The sequence below is a fragment of the Bombus vosnesenskii genome, unplaced genomic scaffold, assembly GCF_011952255.1.
Source record: "Bombus vosnesenskii isolate JDL3184/JDL3185 unplaced genomic scaffold, Bvos_JDL3184-5_v1.1 scf7180000013913, whole genome shotgun sequence".
Lineage (NCBI taxonomy): Eukaryota > Metazoa > Arthropoda > Insecta > Hymenoptera > Apidae > Bombus > Bombus vosnesenskii.
In genome coordinates, this window is record NW_022883279.1 from 315,005 (window position 1) to 338,029 (window position 23,025).

Consider the following 23,025-nt stretch of genomic DNA (forward strand, 5'->3'; position numbering starts at 1 on the left):
TAGTGGTCCAGATAGTTCTTTGCGAATATCTCGGAAACCAGGCGAATCCACCCGTTATATGTATAGGAAAAAGTTGTTCAAAATACTGGCTTCTATAACATACCTAAAGATCATTGAAATCGGAAGGTAGGCAACGTTTTTACAGTTTCATGGAGATATGTATTGAGATAAATTTCTTTCAAATTCGTACAATATTGCAGTATTCAAATAACTTTTAAAAACTATTTTGTTAGTAACTAAATGGAAATACTATCCACCACTACAAATTTTAGAAATGTTAATATGTACATTCAAAGCTTATTTTATTTAAAGAAAATCTTTTTTATTTTCTGAATTCGCAGAAAAGTAAGAATAGTAATGACTTTTGGTCTTACAATGAATTTTGTTTCAAAATTAGAGCATTAAATTAAAAAAGAGCCACAATAGTGAAGAATCAAAATTTTAAAATTTCATATTTTTAGCTGATACATTTAAATTTATTTAATACATTGGTAAGGCTTTATTATTATAATAAGGCCTCAAAGAACACAGTTTGTATCAAGCCAAACGTGCAAGCCCAAGATAGACACATCTAAGTATATACAATTTAGAGTACAATTGATGTGTTCCAAACATATCCATACTACTGTCTATAGGTATTTGGCCACCCAATTATCAGAAATATACAAAATATAGTTGACGTATTTTCTACTGTTAACTTTTTCCACTGTTTTTATCTTACACACTTATATACAGATAGTAACTACTAATACAAATAATATCTAAGTTAGTTACTATAAATAAAAATGTGTGCAAATAAAATCAGGTGAAAATTGGTCTAAGACATTTGAGTACATATATTAATTCCAAGTATCGCCATAGACTATCTGTTTATTATTGGAGTCCTTGGCTGAATGAAATATGATCTTGTCTGGAGGTTTATATACATTTGTTTAAGTGTTTAATTTTTATTGAAGATTAAAATGAAGCTAAAACAACACAGATTTTTTGTATAAAATCCGTTGTCGAATATGGTACAATTTCCATTCACGCAGCCGCGTCTGCGAAGTTGTAAAGAATCATAAAATGGTAATGGATGGCCCTGTGTCCCAAACGTCCTGTAGGGCCACGGCCCAGAGGACAATGGCAGGATGAACGCTTCTGAGCTGCACCCGGCGGTAGCCCTTCCATAGGGCCCAGGACCTTATGATATAAACCTACTCAAAATCCGCATTCGACACATTCTATTGGAAGATTCTGAACCGTTGACGTTCTGTTATAACATACTGGACAGTTACTCCGTTGGATTTGTGTAACAAATTTTTACATAGAATATCATATCTAAAGTTCGAATTTCTCACCTTATCTGCGAAAAGTTCAAACTACCGCGAAATAATTTAAACGACGTGAGGAGACAACCGGTGATTTGTTAATTTCACGATTCCCTGTGTCTTCTACGTGACAATCGCCGTGGCGCTGAAGTTCGATTTCGTGCGATTCACTTATTTTTTGCAATTATCAATTATCTCATATTGTTTCTTCGCGTTACTAAATACTAATTAATTCCGTGTTAAAAACTAATTAATTGCATCTAACAATCAGATAAGAGCGTTTATTATACTTTTATACGCTACAAAAATTTTTGCTATTTGATTCTTCAGTTCGCCCTTAAAGTTAATACGATTTCAAATGAAGATTATGCGTCAAGCAGTTCAACTGACGATACATTTTTACCAATCCTTCCAAAGGATGTCGAGTGCAGTCAGATAGAAAGGACAGTTCCTCGAGATGTTTATCTGATATGATAATAGCACCTTCAGTACGTCGCCGCCGAATTGAATCGGATAGTGAGGTTGAAGATGTCGGTAATGATGAAAATAGTACACAAGAAGAGGAGTGTGATACAAATTGGCATATTCCTTTGGCCAGTCAAGCGAAGATCACATTTTCGAGTTTACAGGAAATTAATATACATCACTCTGAAATTTTTTATTATACTGAACCACATAGTTTTTATCTTTTTTCTGTTACGAATGAAATATTCTAAATTACTGCGAATCAAACGAATATATATGCTGCGCAAATAATGTCAGAACAGCGATCGAATCGTCTCGATAAATGGGTTGAAACAAATCCTAATGAAATAAAACGGTTTTTTGGCCTAATTATATGGATGGGACTAGTGTGATAAAATTCATTTGCGTAATTATTACATATATGTAGCGGCACATGAGTCATAGGACGATTCGAATCGAGAGCGACTCATGTTGTTGTTTTGCCTCGGGGCATTGACAGTTTCGATGTACGAGATGTAAAAGTAAACAAATTCCGGACAAAACAATATCGCCGCTACATGCAACTGTCAACGGGAGTCGAATTCAAACTTTCCGGTACTTCCCTGACCAGAAGATCCAACAGAAATAGTGTCTCAAAAATTAAGGTTTGGAGAAGTTACTGCTCGCGAAAATAAAAAAGATATAACAGTATTTAAAATGGAAGGACAAGAGACTGTATCGATGCTTTGTACGAGACATTCAGCAGAAATGACTACTGTACATAAGAAATTCTATTCATATGAAAAAGCAAAAATAGTTGTGGAATACAATCTAGGAAAATCATCAGTCGATTTATCTGACCAAATGATAGCATGTAGTTCACCACTGCGTAAAACTTTAAAGTGGTATAAGAAATTAGTAATAAAAATATTATTAAATACATGTATGGTAAATGCAATGGTATTATTCAAACAGATAGCTCGCAAAAATATTCGAAATCCCGATTTCAGAATGAAAGTAATAATGTATTTAACAAAATGTCATGATAATGAAAGTGAGGTTCCTATTTCTCCACGTGAAAGCTTGTTGAGAAAACCACGTCATGAATTACAAGCAATGCCGGGAGAGGTTAGAACTGGGAGACGATTTTGCAAAATATGTTATCAAAAAAACTCAATTCATCTAGGGAGGACTGCAAAAGACTGTAGTAAAAAAGGTCGTGACATATTGTGAAGATCATCAGTTCGCTGTTGAGTGCCGAAGCGTGCAGACATGTCTCTAGTGCCCAGTGAAGTCCGAAAACAACACGGGAGAAGAAAATCCCACGCACCTAACCCCAACCCGAATACTAGCCTCATAGCCTCACGACTAGATATTCATTTTGAATTGACTAGCTCGATGATGACCCAGCAATCGCGACCAGGCTCTCCTGAGCAAACTCGCAACTACCCCGCGCTACCTCCCCCGTGGCAGAAGTGCAGCAGAACCCTCCGCACCAACGACGCTAATATTACAAAGAAACGGAAAATAGAAACATCAAAACCAAACACGATCGACACCCGGAACGAACAATCAACGATACAAATAAACACCCGCAACAGGTTCGCCGTATTGCAATCCACTAACGACGCCATGGAAATCGCAGACCCGCCGCCAAACCAACAAGCACAGAGAATCCCCCCTCCCCCACCAATATTTGTGGATGATGTCATCGACATACAAACAACGATCAAGTCCTTAGAGAGAGATATCTCCAAGGACGACTACAACCTGAAGATTAATAATAACAAAGTAAAAATTCTGCCGACAACTCCTGACGCATACAGAAAAATCACCAAACTGCTTAAGACATTGAACGCCAACTTTCACACGTACCAACTCAAACAAGAAAGACCTTTCCGAGTGGTCCTACGCAACATCCACCACTCAGCAGACATAGACGAACTCAAATACGAACTCTCAAAACTCGGCCACGAAGTCATCAACGTAAGTAATATAAGCCATAGAGTCTCGAAAGACCCGTTATCCTTATTCTTCCTAGACATTAAACAAAAGCCGAACAATAAGGAAATCTACAACATCAGTCGCCTAATGAACGCGATAGTAAAGATCGAACCACCACTCGTGAAAAAAGAAATAGTGCAATGCAAAAGGTGCCAAAGGTACGGTCACACGAAGAAATACTGCAACCATACCTTCCGCTGCGTTAAATGTGCAGGCACTCACTCCACTGACCAGTGCGCTAAATCACCGGAAACCCCAGCGAAATGCATCCACTGTCAAGGTGACCATCCTGCCAACTATAAAGGCTGCTCAGCCTATAAAACTCTATACACAAACAGGTACCCTAAACTCAGAGCAAGAGAGGTAACCAACCAAACACCCAGCCCGCCGAAATTCACGACTACCCCAATCCCCTCAACCAACCAAACACCCAGTCCTACCAAATTCATCACCACCTCAACCTCCTATGCCCAAGCAGTACAAGGCATCCAAAATAACCCGAATAGCCAAAGGGATCTTTCCCAAAATAGTGTCCCCAACTCACCTAACACAGACAACTTCTCTAGGCTTGAAAAGCTAATAGAGAAACAATCAGAGCAAATAAATAATTTGCTATCGCTACTAACACTCATCATGGATAAATTAATACGCCCGGCGTCCTCGGACCCCTATTGTACTCGATCTACACTGCCGACTTACCTATATCAAACGAGATAACAATAGCAACATTTGCAGACGACACAGCACTATTAGCTACCCACGCAGACCCGGTAATTGCCTCATCCACTCTCCAGCGAATTCTCGACTCCATGGAAAAGTGGTTTCATAAATGGGGCTTCAAAATTAACGAAAAAAAGTCCTCACATGTAACCTTCACGCTCCGAAAACAAACCTGCCACCACGTCACCATCAACAATGCAACAGTTCCTAGCAGGGACACAGTCCGATACCTGGGCATGACCCTGGACAGGAGACTAACGTGGAAGAAACACATCTCAGATAAAACGAAGCAACTAAAGGACAAACTAAAAAAATTCTATTGGCTGACGGGCCGACGCTCCAAACTAAACATACAGAATAAAATTACCCTCTACAAGATCGTAATAAAACCTGTCTGGACCTACGGAATCCAACTATGGGGAACAGCAAGTAACTCCAACATTGAAATACTTCAACGCTTCCAATCGAAAACGCTAAGATCCCTAATAGACGCACCTTGGTATGTTTCCAACGAAACAATACATCGTGACCTCAAGATACCCACAGTCAAAGAGGAAATAGCAAAATATAGCGACAGATATAGCAGAAGAGTCAACAAACACCGAAACCCCCTAATCACTGGACTACTTGATACGACGGACCAGATTCGCAGGCTGAAGAGGCACTACCCGCTAGACCTAAACGCTAGATTCAATTAGTTATCTAAATCAAATAATATTCACTTATTTATAATACTTACTTATAAATTATACTTATCTATAATAAGAATTAACTTATTATAAATAATCAGCCATGTCACTGCGCTACGCCAGAAAAATTACTGAAAATTCTCAACGCAAGAATTGATTGTAATTTTTACAAATAAATAAAAAAAAACCTTTTAAACATTCTTTCAGATTTTACAAGCCGGAATTTAAAGTATACGGTGTACAATTTCAATTATTAGTTTCAGTTTTAACTTAATGCTTCTCCAATGTTTGATTACAATGATTGACAACACATATTGAAAAGTTAGAGGTTCTATTCATAACGGGTAACTGCACGCGGTTCTTATAGTTCATTGGTTAGGATAAGTGGTTTCGTATATCGGTTTACCGGGTTTAGGGATGAGGGTAATCAGTGCTTTATTGCCTATTAGGTCGTGCCCTGCTGCTTTCTTGGGATTTAGGCGACTGATTGTTTCTATAGTCTCTGCAGAAGTGAAGGGTTCGATAGGAGGGGACATTTGGAAGGGGGTGTGCAAGTATTCAGTAACGTCCGCGGCAGCTTTGGGGGAATGGGGTTTGAATACTTTAGACAAGTATTTAGCAAACAGGTCGGCTTTTTCTATAGGGCTTCGCGCCCACCCACCTTGCGGACGGCGGATTGGTGGGATTATTTGTGGGGGGCGTGTGAGTTTCCTGGAGGCCTTCCATAGTGAGTAGTTGGAGTCGGCTGTGGGGGATAAGCTGGCGAGGTATTTTTGGAAACAGTGGTTTTTATAATTTTTTATGGTTTTGGATAGCTTTCTAGTTGCGTTGTTTAGTTTGCGTTTGTCATCCGGTGTTCTATGAGTGTGTAAAGACTTCCCTAAAAGCTGCCAGTTGGTGTGTTGGTTGTGAATGGAGCCATTAGGTGTATTTTCGATGATTGTTGAACTGACTGTTGCTATCACGGGAGAATGATCAGAGGAGAGATCAGCCGAGGAGTTGATCTGGACGTGTCTTGATGAGATATTTTTAGTTACGAAGAAGTCGAGAAGGTCGGGTATTTTGTTGGTGTCAGTGGGCCAGTATGTGGGTTCGTATGTGGTAAGGTAGTTGAGGTTGTTGTTTATTATGCTGTTTAAGAGGTTTTTGCCTCTTGCTGTAACCAGTCTGCTGCCCCATTGGGTGTGCTTGGCGTTATAGTCTCCTCCAGCTATGAATCTATTGCCCAGGGTGTCCAGGAAGTTATCAAAGTCTTCTTTGGCGATGGAGTGTCTGGGAGGGCAGTATACTGCTGAAGTGGTGATTGTGCCATGACAGTCTTCTATTGCTACGTTTGTTGCTTGGAGGTAGTCTTTCTGGAATGATGGAAGTTCGTAGTGCTTAATACTTGTTTTGATTATGATTCCGGTGCCACCGTGGGCCTTTCCGCTGGGGTGTTGGGTATGGTAGAATTTATAACCATTTATTTTCAGATAGTTTTTGTCGGTGAAGTGGGTTTCCGATACGAGCATTACGTCAATTTGCTGGTGTTTTAGGAAGAGTTCTAGTTCAAGTTTGTGTTGCGCTAGACCGTTGGCGTTCCAAAGAGCTATGCGCCTTGGTTTTATTTTGCGCCGGGGCGTATTAATTTATCCATGATGAGTGTTAGTAGCGATAGCAAATTATTTATTTGCTCTGATTGTTTCTCTATTAGCTTTTCAAGCCTAGAGAAGTTGTCTGTGTTAGGTGAGTTGGGGACACTATTTTGGGAAAGATCCCTTTGGCTATTCGGGTTATTTTGGATGCCTTGTACTGCTTGGGCATAGGAGGTTGAGGTGGTGATGAATTTGGTAGGACTGGGTGTTTGGTTGGTTGAGGGGATTGGGGTAGTCGTGAATTTCGGCGGGCTGGGTGTTTGGTTGGTTACCTCTTTTGCTCTGAGTTTAGGGTACCTGTTTATGTATAGGGTTTTATAGGCTGAGCAGCCTTTATAGTTGGCAGGATGGTCACCTTGACAGTGGATGCATTTCGCTGGGGTTTCCGGTGATTTAGCGCACTGGTCAGTGGAGTGAGTGCCTGCACATTTAACGCAGCGGAAGGTATGGTTGCAGTATTTCTTCGTGTGACCGTACCTTTGGCACCTTTTGCATTGCACTATTTCTTTTTTCACGAGTGGTGGTTCGATCTTTACTATCGCGTTCATTAGGCGACTGATGTTGTAGATTTCCTTATTGTTCGGCTTTTGTTTAATGTCTAGGAAGAATAAGGATAACGGGTCTTTCGAGACTCTATGGCTTATATTACTTACGTTGATGACTTCGTGGCCGAGTTTTGAGAGTTCGTATTTGAGTTCGTCTATGTCTGCTGAGTGGTGGATGTTGCGTAGGACCACTCGGAAAGGTCTTTCTTGTTTGAGTTGGTACGTGTGAAAGTTGGCGTTCAATGTCTTAAGCAGTTTGGTGATTTTTCTGTATGCGTCAGGAGTTGTCGGCAGAATTTTTACTTTGTTATTATTAATCTTCAGGTTGTAGTCGTCCTTGGAGATATCTCTCTCTAAGGACTTGATCGTTGTTTGTATGTCGATGACATCATCCACAAATATTGGTGGGGGAGGGGGGATTCTCTGTGCTTGTTGGTTTGGCGGCGGGTCTGCGATTTCCATGGCGTCGTTAGTGGATTGCAATACGGCGAACCTGTTGCGGGTGTTTATTTGTATCGTTGATTGTTCGTTCCGGGTGTCGATCGTGTTTGGTTTTGATGTTTCTATTTTCCGTTTCTTTGTAATATTAGCGTCGTTGGTGCGGAGGGTTCTGCTGCACTTCTGCCACGGGGGAGGTAGCGCGGGGTAGTTGCGAGTTTGCTCAGGAGAGCCTGGTCGCGATTGCTGGGTCATCATCGAGCTAGTCAATTCAAAATGAATATCTAGTCGTGAGGCTATGAGGCTAGTATTCGGGTTGGGGTTAGGTGCGTGGGATTTTCTTCTCCCTAAAGGGTAGGAAACACTTGGCTGTGTTCACTTTCGATGGTTGGGCGACACGTGTTGTTTTCGGACTTCACTGGGCATGTTTAAAAGGTTGGACGAGGAAGTTCAAAGGAGAAGGAAATAAAATGCACTATGAAGTAAACATTTTATAAATTCATGGAAGCTAAACAGTTAATAATAATTATACATGATGTGGATCTGTATTAACCTCCTAGGCACTATGCGCCATTATAGTGGCTTTCGCGGATGCATCTTATATTACGACGCACTACTACAGTGGTTCTTATAGACTTATGCGCTCACGGCTTAAGCTAAATGATTTTTTCAGTTGTCTTGCTTCACACTTTTTTGTCCTCGTAACGTTTTACAACAGTGCTAACAATATACAGACAGAATGTATAGTCTTTGTTTTTCACATAACACAAACAAGGTAAATTAAATACCTTGGAATCCACTTAGACACACAACTTACATAGAAGCAACATATGAAATCAATTATAGACAAAATACGGATAAAAAGAAGACAGATGTATTGGCTAACTAGTCGGAACTTTAAATTTAGCATGGAAAATAAACTAAAAATCTACAAAATGATAATAAAACCAATTTGAATGTACGGAATGTACGAGGGACGGCAACAATGAGCCACATAAATAAACCAGAGTCCCTACAATCGAAGATGCTCGGAACAATAATCAACGCCCCATGGTATGTCAGAAACGAGGATATACGTAGACCTAAAAATACCAACGGTCAAAAAAAAAAAAAGAAGTTGGCAGATACGCAAAAAAAAATACAAGGGAAGAACGACAACACATCCAAACCAGCTGGTTGCTGAAGCGAGCAAAACTCTCATAAAAAGAAGACTAAAGAGAAAACAACCCACTGATCTCACTAAAGAAATAAAATAGAGAAACTCGAAGATGGTATCCCGCTAGGGGTAGCCATCCACATGTAATTTAGCAATAAAGCTAGAAAAATTTACCAAATGTCCAACTGGACAAATTGTAAAGTACAAATTAAATAATAAGAATTTATATTTTATATTATTTTAGAATTTTATTTTATTTTATTTTAGAAATAATAAGAATGCGTAATTCGCGTCAAACTCTGCCGTACAGAGAAACAGCCCCGCGCAAAATTCAGCCGTACCTAAGAGGTTAATGAGCTCTACAAGTAAAAACATAGCTGCGAGAGGTTTACTTTCCTAACACGGGACTTGCTATAGTTCTGTTTCTAGGTTTTTGAAGTAGTCATTGCGAAAAGATCGTAAACGAAGCCGTGTTGAGGGTAAAAACATAAAATTCTTTGGTATTCCGCAAGGTGAAACAAAGTATGTACGTATAACAATTATATGCATGCGGCTTTCGTACTTGGAAGAATTTTGTACACCAATTTTTAAATTTAATGCTGTTCTTAAATCATTAAATATTGTAGCGGGCATAGTTTCTAGGAACGCATTCCATCGTGGGGGATATTTGTTCGTGCACGCGTGTTTACTCTGGAGAGAGACACATCGCTATGTCCAAAGGCAAAGACAAATACATACACATTACTGAAAATTCTCAACGCGAGAATTGATTGTAATTTTAATAAATAATAATAAAAAAAAAGAAAAAAATACATACACAATACATACACTTCCGAATCAAGGCAGAAAGATGGTCGTCACGGATACGATTACGGGCCTTAATCAGAGAAATACACGAAGAACGTAAATGGCCACTATTCGCAATGTACGAGTAAGTTACACTGCGATTTTTCTTATATACCAAACAATAGTTGTACTGTTTACAACAAGTGTTAGTTAATAAATTATTTCGTTTTAAGTAAAAGATTAATATTTATTTCCGTAATTGAAAAAGCACTCAGAACCGCCTTACATCTATTAGATATCTACCGCGTTCACTTGTAACTGTATAACTAAAATCTTTTAACCAGAATCCAGTGATCCAACCATAGTAAGGATGAATTGCACAAGATCGCCCGATAATAAAGGATCACAATACGTTATACTATCCTAAAAAATTCCAGTCCTAACTATAAGTGTAATATTGTTTTCATACCGAAGACTAAGCAAATGGGACGTGAAAAACAGTTGTGTAAATTCTTCTGACAATTTCGCGAACCTAATGTCGCCGTGCATTAGTCTCCCGGTATATGTACCCCGCAACGAACCTGTCAAGTGAATCGCGGTTACGTAGAAAGGTGGAAGACTACCTTTTTCCTTGGCGTTTCGTTAAGATCTTTTACTTGCCTATCCCTTCTAAAGTGATCTACGTTCGACGAAACAATTCCCATTGCAATTTTATTACTGCGTGCACATCGACAAAATCCCAGCTCAAGACTTTTCTTGGCGTCTCGCTGTTATACTGCCCACACAACTACTTACGCCTCGGAATAAAATGGAATCTCTTCGCCAGGAAACTGATCAGTCGCGTACGTATGAGCGACATGGATTAAAAGTTGTGTTTATAGCCGCCTTGCGTCTATGAACCGCAATTAAAAAGTTATACCTTTTTTGCTGGAAAAAGTCGAGAGGCGACAATACAAGAAATATGAAAAATAATTGTGATCAGTATATAATAAGTTATATAAATATAGAATACACCAATATGATCGCCGATTTGGGTCGACGATATGGCATATGATCGAATGATAAAAAATAAGAAAACATGCTTGGGCTTTAAACGCTATAATTCCTTGGCTTCCTTAAAGCTGCGTTTTCTGAGACATTATCGTAATTTCAAGACCAATCATTCGTCAACAGACGACCGTAAATGATTCTTCCAAAACAGCCAAAAACTATCACGATTAATTGTCAGACCAAAAGTCAACATTCAAAATAAAGCCTTAGAATGTTATTCGCAGGAATGAAAATTTTATAGAAATTTGTTTTTCTGTATCTATAAAATCAAATTCCTTACGTAATAAAAAATTTTCTTAAGATAAAGAAATTTAAATAAGCGACAGATTTACTTTTAAGATTTAGAGTTCTGATATAAATTGTATCAGTTTCGGGGTTTTATTAACGTAAAAGTTATGTTTTATGGTACTTTGGTGTATATATCACCAATTTACAAAATTTTATTAACAATTATCACGGAATACAATCCTATGTTTGTTTAAAATTGTATATGAGTCGTTTTGTGTTGGAAGAAGATTTTGTTTTATTATTAAATTATTCGTTCATTTTGATATTATGCAAATATTCCCCACAATTTTAATATTTCATATTAAAATATCCAGAATATAAATTTGTGTTAGCGATGAGAGATTCATAACAATATAAAAATTTTTGCAAATTGCACAGCAATTAAGTTATGAATTCAAGCAATATTTTATAAAATTAATACATTTATATTTCTGTTGCATATTATGCGATAATACGCTTCACTAGAAGCATAGAAATAATAAGACAAAAGGCAAAAGGAAAGTACTTAAATAGAGCTAAAACTGAATAAGAAAAATTGTGACCAGCTGGGTAACGTGCATTAATATTTTAAGTACTTGTAATACCAGTTGTGTAAATAACTCTTTCAGCACCCCTGTTCAAATTTGTATTCTCATCGACGGTAGTGATCGGTTGGCTCATGGCTGGTGGAGGCATGGCGAAAATGGGTTGTTGATTCGTCGAATTATTTTGCGGACCACCCTGTGGCTGTGCTGTAATCGCATCGTCATCACTCTCCTCTTCCTGTAAAACAACAATCAGTAAGAAATATTTAGTCTTCTATAGCAATCATAATTTCCACTAGTAGACCTATATACAGGTGGTCAACATAAAACATTAGAAGCCGGTTTTTCGAAAACCGTAACTGACATCGACTGATTTTCTTTTTAATTTCAATGGTACGAAAGGGCTGATTATTATTTGGAGAACAACAGGTTTTTCCGAGAAGATTGCTAATATATCAAGAGGACATTGTTTTTTCCTCATTTTTTTAAATGTAATGCAATAATAATTTCTGTCCATTCAGATAGCTCTTAAGGAATTAAATAATGTTTACTTGAAGTATTTTTCATTATTCTGCGTAATTAAAGAGTTATGACGGAGGGAAGATCTAAAGGAGGACTACGCGGAGGCATCGAAGCGTAATTTAAACTTAAGTAGACTTATTCCGAGATAAAATTCATTTTATTAAGTGTTCGAAATAAAAGTTACCGTTTACTTTTAAACATTTATTAGTTATAAGTATAACATTTATCACAAAAGAAGATATAAAGAGAAGAATATAATATGCTTGTAAAACCATAACTGCAACAATATTCTCAGATGTACGAAATAATGTCATACAAGGAATAAATAAATGTTTAGAAGTGAACAATCATCATTTCGATCACTTAATAAAATAAATTTTACTTCTTCCCGTCATAGCTCTCTAATTATACAGAATAACGAAAAATGCTTCAAGTAAATGTGGCGGCACTCAACAGCAAATACCATCACTCGACACTAACTAGCGTAAGATGACGGTAGCACAGTGATTAGCGCCTTAGGTTACAAACTTCGCGACCCGGGGTCAAATCCCGGAACCTAATTAGAAGCACCTAAATTAGAAGAAAAAAAGTAGTACCCCATCAGCGACATCTACAGCCAGCATTCTACAAGAGTTATATCACGGACAACACTTTTACGCCTCATAAATTTATTCAGTTTCATAAGAACTATCTAAATAGACGATAGAAACATATCGCATTTTATTTAAAAAAAAAAAAGGTGTCTCCCCTTAGTACACTAGCAGTCATCTCAGAAAAATCTCTTGTTTACTAAGTTAATAATCAACCCTTTCGTATCATTGAAATTAAAAAGAAAATTAATCGATATCAGCTATGATTTCCAAAAAAAACAACTGTAACACTTTATGTGGACCATCCTGCATATACGTCAGGACGGATTAAACTATATGTTTTTCTTATATTCAACTGTCCGCGAACTATTTTTAAAAGGAATTGCACTAGTTAATTTTACTAATAAAATCTTGGTACTTTCGTACTGCTCAGTATCTCAAAACTCGATTACATTGAAACCACCTACACATATTTTACAGTCCAAAATTCATCAAGTCTTGGTTGACAGCACTATTAATCAGTACAATATTGCAATAGTATTAAGACCATGTGTTAAAAGGTATTAACGGACGATATTACATAGTCATACAATGTTTATGTTGGTCATTCTAACTGTCGCTTCGTATATTAAATCATAATTTGTGCTAGAGTCAGAAACTTGTTCAGTTCGATGGATTTGAGCAGATTCTTTGTGGTCTCGGACAACTGATAACGAGTATCGTTTATACTTGATGGACCATCCAATTCTGACTGGCATTGCATAAGTCTCTTTATTGAGAGTCACAGTCTGATTGAGGTTTAGATAAGTGACTCTAACAGGTGATCTTTTGACTTTGATTATAAACTCTGACTCGAAACTATCTTGCTAATCTCAGCCACCCTCTCCAGGAATCGTCCTCTTAATTGAGAATTTTTAAGATTGCTGATTAGCCTGTGTTTCGAAAAACAATAATTAATCACCCTTTATGGAGTGGGGGTAAAGCGATCTCAGGAATTATGGAGGTAGTTTTCCCAACACTGTGAAATTTCTTCCCAGTCTCAACAATTGGTACCTGGGCATTGACGTCGGCTGAAATCCTAGTAACTATATATATATATATATATATATATATATATATATATATATGTCAGGTTTATATTAAAATTAGGGTTAGGGGCGTGAAACGAAACTTCGTTTGGATTACACATTGCCGTTATGCAATAGAGAAGACATTGACTAGTGCAAATACGATTATTATAGAATTGGACAAGTAACCGTGGTAATTAGATACTCGAGAAACTAATGACAATGATCCTAGGTTCAATAACGAATCCGCGGTCAACGGGATGATAGATGAACATGCTCACAAAATCTAAGTCGGACTCTTTGTTGAAACGTGGAACATCCACCAAGCGTACAGACACTAAGTGTATTTGAATTTTCCATGTTTGTGGAACATAAAAATTAAATACCACATCGATATTTATTTCTAGCAATCAACTAATTTTTTGGTCTCTTTTTTAACTTGTATCTCTCCCTGTTTAATATACATATATAGCTACCACTGTACCTAACAATTGCATTTTTTTCGTACACCTAGGTGTTAAAACGCTATTTTACTACTTTAAACTTCCGCTAGGACGAATTTGACGAACACGCTATCACTGTACAGAGCAGTCATGACGCGAATGTATAATACTTCATCGCGGACAGAGCGTAAAATTTGAAGTGTAACTTTGTTATGTCATGTAAATTAGCAATTTCTTATTCAAATAGTTATTCACGCAATCGTTATGACATAAACAAAACAATTTTAAAAAAAGAATGTCGAAGATCTTGGGGAAAAAACAAGCTATGCTCTGCTTAACTAAAGTTGTGAATTGATAAAAAATTTGAACGAGTGACTAAAGTCACTGGTAGAATACAGTGAGCGTGTGATAATTGGTGACTATAGCTAACGTTAAGAACGAAAGGATTAAAACTGCTGATTGTGAGTTGATATCACGATACCCAGTTTGTCACGTATAAGACCTCGTCTACAGGCATGCTCCAAGATAAATAAAGACCGCTTTACGCTCTAAGACACTCATGACTAATTAAATACAATAAATCTATCATCTAAGATGAGATGTTAATCACAGTTCATTTGAAGCTGTCACTATGGTTTTACGCCGAATATCAAATTTCAAATTGTTCAGACCGCAGTAGGTTTTCATAGAAAATAGTCACTATTTGCGAAATTTTTTATTTAAGACACAAAAATTGAATATACATTATACTTTTTTAATTAGAAATCATATATAGATATAAATGATATTTCCTATCGTTAAAAACTATATATAGCGTGCGACATGACTCGATCAAACTACGCTATTTCAAAATTTAAATGTTTATAATTTATGAGGAAATAATCACAAAACTGTTTTAGATAAAATGATTGATATTTTGAATTGATTGGCACTTAATATAAATTAGCGAGTCATTTATTTCACTTACGATTAGACTCTAATTAAAACTCTTTCTATGTGTCCCTGTTTCATTTTCTACGAGAAATAATCAGAAATCATCTCGGATTACAGATTAAGACTTAGACAATTTAAATTAAAATCAGTTATCTGGTTTACTACCCGGCTTTCATTCTATTGAAATAGTTTTATTTACGCAAATCAACAATCTCTAATGTGATAAAAAAAGTTAAAACAGATCTTGTTGCAATTTAACAGTTCGATTAAGGAAAGGTACTCATCAAGCAGATCTGATAAACCGATAGAGCTCACCATAGACGCTTCCTTAACGGAGAAATCGTCTACGTAATATTTAACCTCGTACGGAATATAAGAATTTACCTAGTGTCTACGTAGATAAATTGTACGGGATTTCGGTATTAAAAAAACAGAAAAAAGATGTATCGAAAATGTAGCTTATGTGAAATGAAATACATTGTATAGAAACGTTAATTTCCACTCGATTTCGATAATTTTTGGATTAGTTGTAGAAATCGATATTTTGAATAATATTTTTCCTATATATATTTGAAATATTTTCGATAAATTGTCAGTATCACTACAGTGGATTTTGCCTATAGTTGTGCACTTCTGGCAATGTATGCGTCTATGTTGGTTGCCGGCTGTCGGCCGCCGGCCACTCATCTTCTGTTTCTAAACGAAGGTTGGGCGATTTTAAAGGCTTTATACACAACGTACATATGCGAGGCTGCAAGAGTCTGTTATAATTTTACAGCTTATAACTCAATTAATAGTAAATATTATCAATGTATTGGGTTTAGGTTAGGGATTAAGCAGCCGAAGAAATTAATTAAGTTATAACGCACATTTTTCGCAGTCTCACACATGTGATTGGGGCTTTTCAGCTTTCCCGATTCTGGTTTGTAAACAGAAGATAAGTGGTCGACAGCCAACAACTAACTGATGCATACGCTGCCACAAACGCACATCTAGGCAAAAGTGCATCGTAATTGTGCCGGCAGTTTTTTTTGGAAACTAAGCAAGTTATACATATACATATACACCCCCTATACATATAGGAAAAAGTTGTTCAAAATGTTGAGTTTTATAACATATTCAAAAATCATTGAAATCGTAGGATAATTAACATTTTTACAGTTTCATCAAGAAACACAAAAAGTACAGAATATAGCATTTATACAAACATCACTGGAACTTTGATATAATTAAATAAATTATATTATTACGAGAAGGTAATCTATTTGCATAAGTATTAAAGTATTACGAAATTATGATCAATTATTAAAATGTTACATAAAAAACCAGCTTTTGTAAAGCGAAATGCCTAAAGTTTTAGAACTTCTTTATTGATATTAGTCTATATTTTAAAGTCAGTTCAAATAAAAAAACACTCATATCAGTCACAAACTCTGTTTATCAAACTTAAAGCATCATGTTTCCCTTTAGTTAATGCATACAAACCTGCAATTCTCGTTCTGTATATTCCGGTATGGAGACCAGAAAAAAAAATGATGAAAGAAGAAACGAAAATGTTCAAGAAGCTGGTATGAAAATGATCGAGAAACGAACAATATGTATTCTGTATGTAAATGTTTGTCTCAATGGTTCTCATTTCCTCCTGTTATAATACATAATATATTTTTTTTTCTTTTTATGATGTAATCTTATTTCTACTTTATAAATCCTAGTATAAGTCACTAGAAATTACAAGTTAGTATAAAAACATATCAATGTACTAAATGAAACTATAAATATTGTGTTTTCGTAACGAACTCGCGATTTTTAAATTTCGTAAATTATATGCAAATATAAAATGAGAAACATATAATTCTGTATCATGAGACAAAAACAATTTGCGCGATTGAAATTAATTAAAAAATAACATTTAACAAGCATAAACGATTATTAACGATTAAAGAAGAAGAAAACATATGTTCGCTATTAAAAAATTCTAGTACTACTTCCATAATTATCAACAAGATTTCTTAACATTTGTCGCAACTAAAACAAAATTCAGTCACATTTCTTAAATAAAATTAGAGGACTAAGAACCACTGATACTGGAAAAAACTTACCTTAACCAGGCCTCTGGGCTGATTCATCACGACATTTGCCTCTGGGTTCTGGTTCCGCTACAATACAACAACAACGTAAACAAAACCGCTAATCTATCGTATTCTAAAAAAAAAAAGGCAGAAGTAAAATGTGCATGCTAGGCTAAATTAGACAGATTTCACAAATTACAGATTGATGATGTATGACAAATATGAAATGACTGATCAAGGAAATAATCAATTACATTAAAAGTGCACTGAATTGTCGAGAAATAAAGAAAAAGAAATATTACTTTCTTGTCCTCGTAAATCTGTAAAACCAGTGTTAATAAAAAGACGTAATTTTGTAAAACTAAACAGGTGCAACATTTCTAAAACGAAGCACGACTTCTTAATTTTGGCAGGAGGATGAAACGATATTTTAATTTGAATATATGTAACAAAACTTCTCGTGTTATTATAGTTTCTATACCCTTCCTAAAATGAAAAGCATACAACCAATTATAGGTGTGTATGTATTTATAAAATAGCCTTGATCTCACAAGAATGGGTTGCGATCTTGACGAGTGTTTTTTGAATATTGCTAATATATATATTCAAATATTAACAAATAACCAAGTACTTTTATGCTGTTGTATTTTTATACAAAGTAATTTTAAGAACTGAACATTAACAAATTTTTAATTCTTACAATAATTAATGAAACATTCAAATATCAATAAATTCATTGTAAAACTTTATAATACTACATAATTTTACAATTATCATAAGTATGATAGTAATATATATTCAAGCATTATAGTAACCCTCTGATAAATATCATAAATTTTCGTAAAAATTACGGATTCGAAACTTCTGTCTTTCTTGTCTCTCTTTCATAAGCTTCGTTTCTTCCTAACCTCTAGGTTTGAGATTCTATCTTGTAAAAATAAAAGATATTTTATAATATACTATTTTATATAAAAGTTAAAAATTAAATTTAATGATTTAATGATAATATTATAGTTGAAATATTATATGTATTTAATAAAATATATATCATTATATGGCTAATCTGAAAATAAACCGTGACTTTATAGTAATAAAACGTATGTATTAAAAATTGTTGTGCTCTACTTTAAAAGAACAATCAATAACAATTCCTGAATGTTATATGCTCTTATAAGTTATAAGTAATGTCGCTTTTTTGGTTCAGAAAGATTAAGTACGAACATCACTTGCAAAGTATATCACATACAAAGTATGAAAAAAGATAATAACTGCTAAGAATGTTTCCATATTACACAAAAAATTTATTAGGAGCGAAAGAAATATGGCTAACACATATTTTCTATATACTCTACCATTCGAAAGAAGGATTCGATAACAATGGTTTAAATTATATTAAAGAATATTGAAACATGTATACTGTAGATATCAAAACGAGAAATGGAAAAGTTAGGAAAATGAGCTACATTCAAACTTTTAATGAAAGATTACATACTATAGTATACCAGGTATAGTATAGTATTCGTACAACTAAAACAAGTTACCTTTCAGATTGTAAAATAAAAACTGCCAGAATAAAATATGAATGATTTATATTTTGAGAACTACATTTTTTCTGCAAATATAACTATGCATGTATGTTTTACTGTTGTACCATTCCTTTAAATTGAAATTCGCTGACATTTTAAATAGATGTGCTAGGTTGTCCCAAAAGTTCCTTTCGTTTTATGAGGAAATAATAGATGCACAAAATTTTTGGTTTTATATTATTTAATTGAATCGTCCTATTGAGATAAAATGTATCATACATAATTGGATAAAATAATATAAAACAAAAAATATTGTGCATCTACTATTTCTTTATAAAACGAAAGAAACTTTTGGGATAACCTAATATTTATTAAAGGAAATAGATTTTCTTTAGTAAACGTATTTAATTAAAACATCCCACAAAAATACCTAATCACTTTTTATCACCCTATTCCAACATTTCTTTGCAAGATGATGATGTAATTTAATCTATATGAAAAAAGATATATCATACGTCCCTTAGCAAAGAAAAGGCACAATTGTGTAATGCATAAGCTCTGTAAATATCCAATTTTCATACTTCTAATTATCAAAATAAAATAATGAAGCTTTTTGCCAAGCATTAGTGATGAGTACTATACAATAATAAGCTTCAATCTAAAGAATTATAATATCTAATCTCGTGCAAGATTAAAAAACCATGCAAAATTTTTCTGGAAACTGGATAAGAAACAATATATTTTAACAGAGGCTTGTACTATACTAGTAAATAACTTGTATAAATTTGTAGTAAACTAACACGAATTATAACTAATGCTAATAATTAAACAAATCACATGCAAGAATGCTGGAATCATCTGGCTCAACAGTCAAAAAATCCTTTTCATAGAAATCCACTAAATTCTTGTCATCTACTAACAATCTTCATATTGCAAAATTTTCTTATCTAACAAAAGCTTTCATAAAAAAAACCAATTTAAAAACGACATTACTTATCCCATAATTTAATAATACATTATACATTATGATGTTTAATAATAAATCTATTTTTATAGTTTTTAAAAAATTTCATACGTTTCATATTTAGAATTGTATCTAGAAGAATATCTAAAATAAATTTTGTTTAAATACTATAAATTATTGAAAAAAGATGTAAGTGATACTAAATCACGCTAACATTTTGTAGAATATCATTGAACATTTGTTCAAGAACATTTTGTATATCACTATATTTATATTACTATATGAGATATTTAGTGCAATTGTAAATTGTGTGCCATAAAATAATTTAATTTACTTTGTAATTAAGGATAATAATCATAAAGCCCCAAATATCATTTTTAGAAATTTTTATGCAAACTTACATGTAGAGTAAGCTTATTTTATAAATTTACCTTCTCACTAATGAACCTTCTCCTCAATGAATCTTCTCAAACTAATATTCTATGCTTAAATTATATTGTGATATCTAAGTATATGATTTCTACTAGATTATCACGGATTTAAGAGGGCTAAGATACCTAAAGAGCCAAAAAATGCACCTATCCTTGAGATTTTTTAAAATAAATATGATCAAAAGTTTTTAACATGTATTTACAAGGGTATACTTAAATCTAAGTAAAATCTATTAATGATACAAATATCATTAAAAAACATTGAGAATAGTTGAAGAATTATATATTGCACCATTAAATTGAAACAAAATAATCAATTGATTTCCAGATGGAACATACTCTACATCAAAGATTAAATTAAACTATTGTACAAAATATATAATTGTACAAAATATCCATTTAACGTGAGCGTCAAAAATAATATTTCATTGTTTTTAATAATACGAAAAGTTGGTTAAAGAACTAATATGATAGTTAGCTATAAACTATATAGAGAGGAATATTGTAAATATTATCTCCTTATTGTTCTTAGAGTTCAAGAATTGACTAACATTTATTACATACTTGACTTTAATCAATTTAAAAATATAAGAATGTTTGCTTATAAATATTATACAACAACAGGTTGACAATTATTTCTAGGGTAGAACGTTTTCAGGTTTAAGATAAATATTATTTTTTTAATGGCACGTATTATACTGCTCCTAACTCCAATAAAATAGTGGCATAAATCTTAGAAGTCTTAGGATTAAATATGTAGTAATCAAGATTTGATATTTTTATACAATCTATTAGGTTGTCCGAAAAGTTTCTTTCGTTCTGTAAGAAAATAATAGATGCACAATGTTTTTTTGTTTTATATTAGTTTACTGAATTATGCATGAACATAATAATAGAAATATAACGAAATGAATCATACCTAATTCAATAAAATAATATAAAATAGAAATTGTTGTATATCTTTTATCACCTTATGAAACGAAAGAAACTTTTCGGACAAGATAATAAATTTTTATAGAGTAAAGATATTACTACCATATTACTATCATACCATTACTCCAGAAAACTATGTTATTCTCGTAAAAAACATTTTCATACAGTTTTAATTATACAAATATTATATGATAGAGATATTTCAGATGATAATTTTAAAATATTAATAAATTAATAATATTTTCTCTTGATCATTCATTGATTGATTCTCTAGATTAATTAATAAATTGTTGTTCGTATATAATGAAAATCCTTGCATATATCTACAACAGGATTTGAACATCATGTACCTATATGAATTGTCATTGTATTTTTTTTTTTTTGTAATTATACAAAGTATTTAGAGAAAAAACAGAGTTATTTTTAAGTTTAACACATTCACTACGTACATTTTTAATCTGAATTGACATTTAGTTTTAGAATTTACAAGGCAAGACCGGATAGGTCATACAACCAGGATGATGATAATTCCACGTGGGAAAATAAGTCGAAAATACAGAATAAAATTGTTTCATATAATGTTTTATTTTCGAGAAACTAAAGATTGGAAATTTGTCAATAATACTTAAACTTAATTAAGTATCGACTAGTAAGTAAACGATCAGCGTTATTCTAGATGTAAAAGTAAGTTGAATATATAAAATGAAAATTTTCTGTTTATGGCATCATTTTTAAGAGAATAAAAATTGAAAACATATTTAGTTAAGAACTGGTCTGATTACATCTGCATAATACATTTCCAAATTTATTTTTCTCAAAAACAAATCGTTTTATGAAAAAATTCTATTGTATATTTAGACTTATTTTTTTCACGTTGAATCAGCCCCTACACGGTTGTCCCATTCGACTTCACCTTGCAAACTTACAATCAGAAAAACTATAAAACTTTAAAAAAATTACATTCAGAATTTAATATAATATAAAAAGTAATAATAATTTCTGAAATAAACATGTTAATGGTTCTTCTTATAAAATGGCAAACTTTAGTGTTTTTTAACTTAACATCTCTCCAAAATAAATACATTTGTTTGTTAGAATAAGCTTTAGATAGTTTTATGAAAAATGTAAAAAATGATAATACTATTGTTTAAGCGAGATGAAAAAGTTTGACAGCAAGGGATATAATTTTAAAGTCGCGTTCATATTAACCACATAAATACATACTCCGCCTTCCTTCAACAATTTTTGCAATATTGTATCTAAGGAGGAAACTAATAAATTAAACTGAAATGAACACGTATTCATAGTGAGCAAACAAGCTTATTCAAAATTATCTATATATTATCTCAATATTTTCTTACTATATATGTATACACATAATTCATATATGATTAATAAGTATGTTAAAATGTGTCAGATCATTTTCTAAAAGAAGTTAAATGACATGAAGTAACAAACAGATTGAAAAAGAAAAAAGAAAAGAATTACTATTAATAATCAAATTAAAAATATTCAGAATACATACATTGTGCATATTTTTCACCTATATTTTCTTTGTTTGCCTTCTCAAAGAAATTCTTAAATAAAATATTTTTCGTCATAATTCAAATTGTGCAGAATAAGAAAGAGTGCATCAACTAAATGTTATTTATGTTGTTGATAAAAGTATTTTAAATAAAATTGTCCCTTTAATACTAAAAAATTTATTGATAATTGTTCAGTTTCATTTAATCAAAAAAGTAAAAAAAGAAAAAAGAAAGATAAAGGAAAGGAAAAAAGAAAGATGTAATCGGTACCTGCAAGAATTTTTAGAAAGTTATGTAATATTTTACTTAATCCCACCCTTGTATGAATATTTAATCACCAAGGATAACTCTACAGATGTACACTATCATGCAACCATATACTTGGACACTTGATGCAATGCAAACAAAACATTTATATTTTTATTATATTTTC

General features: G+C 33.5%; 1 protein-coding gene across 2 annotated transcripts in view; it reads right to left on the reverse strand.

Moving 5' to 3' along the window:
* Positions 1–23,025, reverse strand: part of LOC117239256 (dnaJ homolog subfamily C member 5) — a 29,940-nt gene that overhangs the window by 3,349 nt on the left and 3,566 nt on the right. The window contains exons 5-6 of one of the 2 annotated variants that reach the window (XM_033504703.1): positions 17,243–17,299; positions 11,649–11,826 (exon numbers count right to left, since the gene is read on the reverse strand). In XM_033504703.1, coding sequence (XP_033360594.1) covers positions 11,649–11,826; positions 17,243–17,299 — 235 coding nt within the window. The remainder of the gene's footprint in view (positions 1–11,648; positions 11,827–17,242; positions 17,300–23,025) is intronic. The other variant, XM_033504704.1, reaches the window with a different exon arrangement.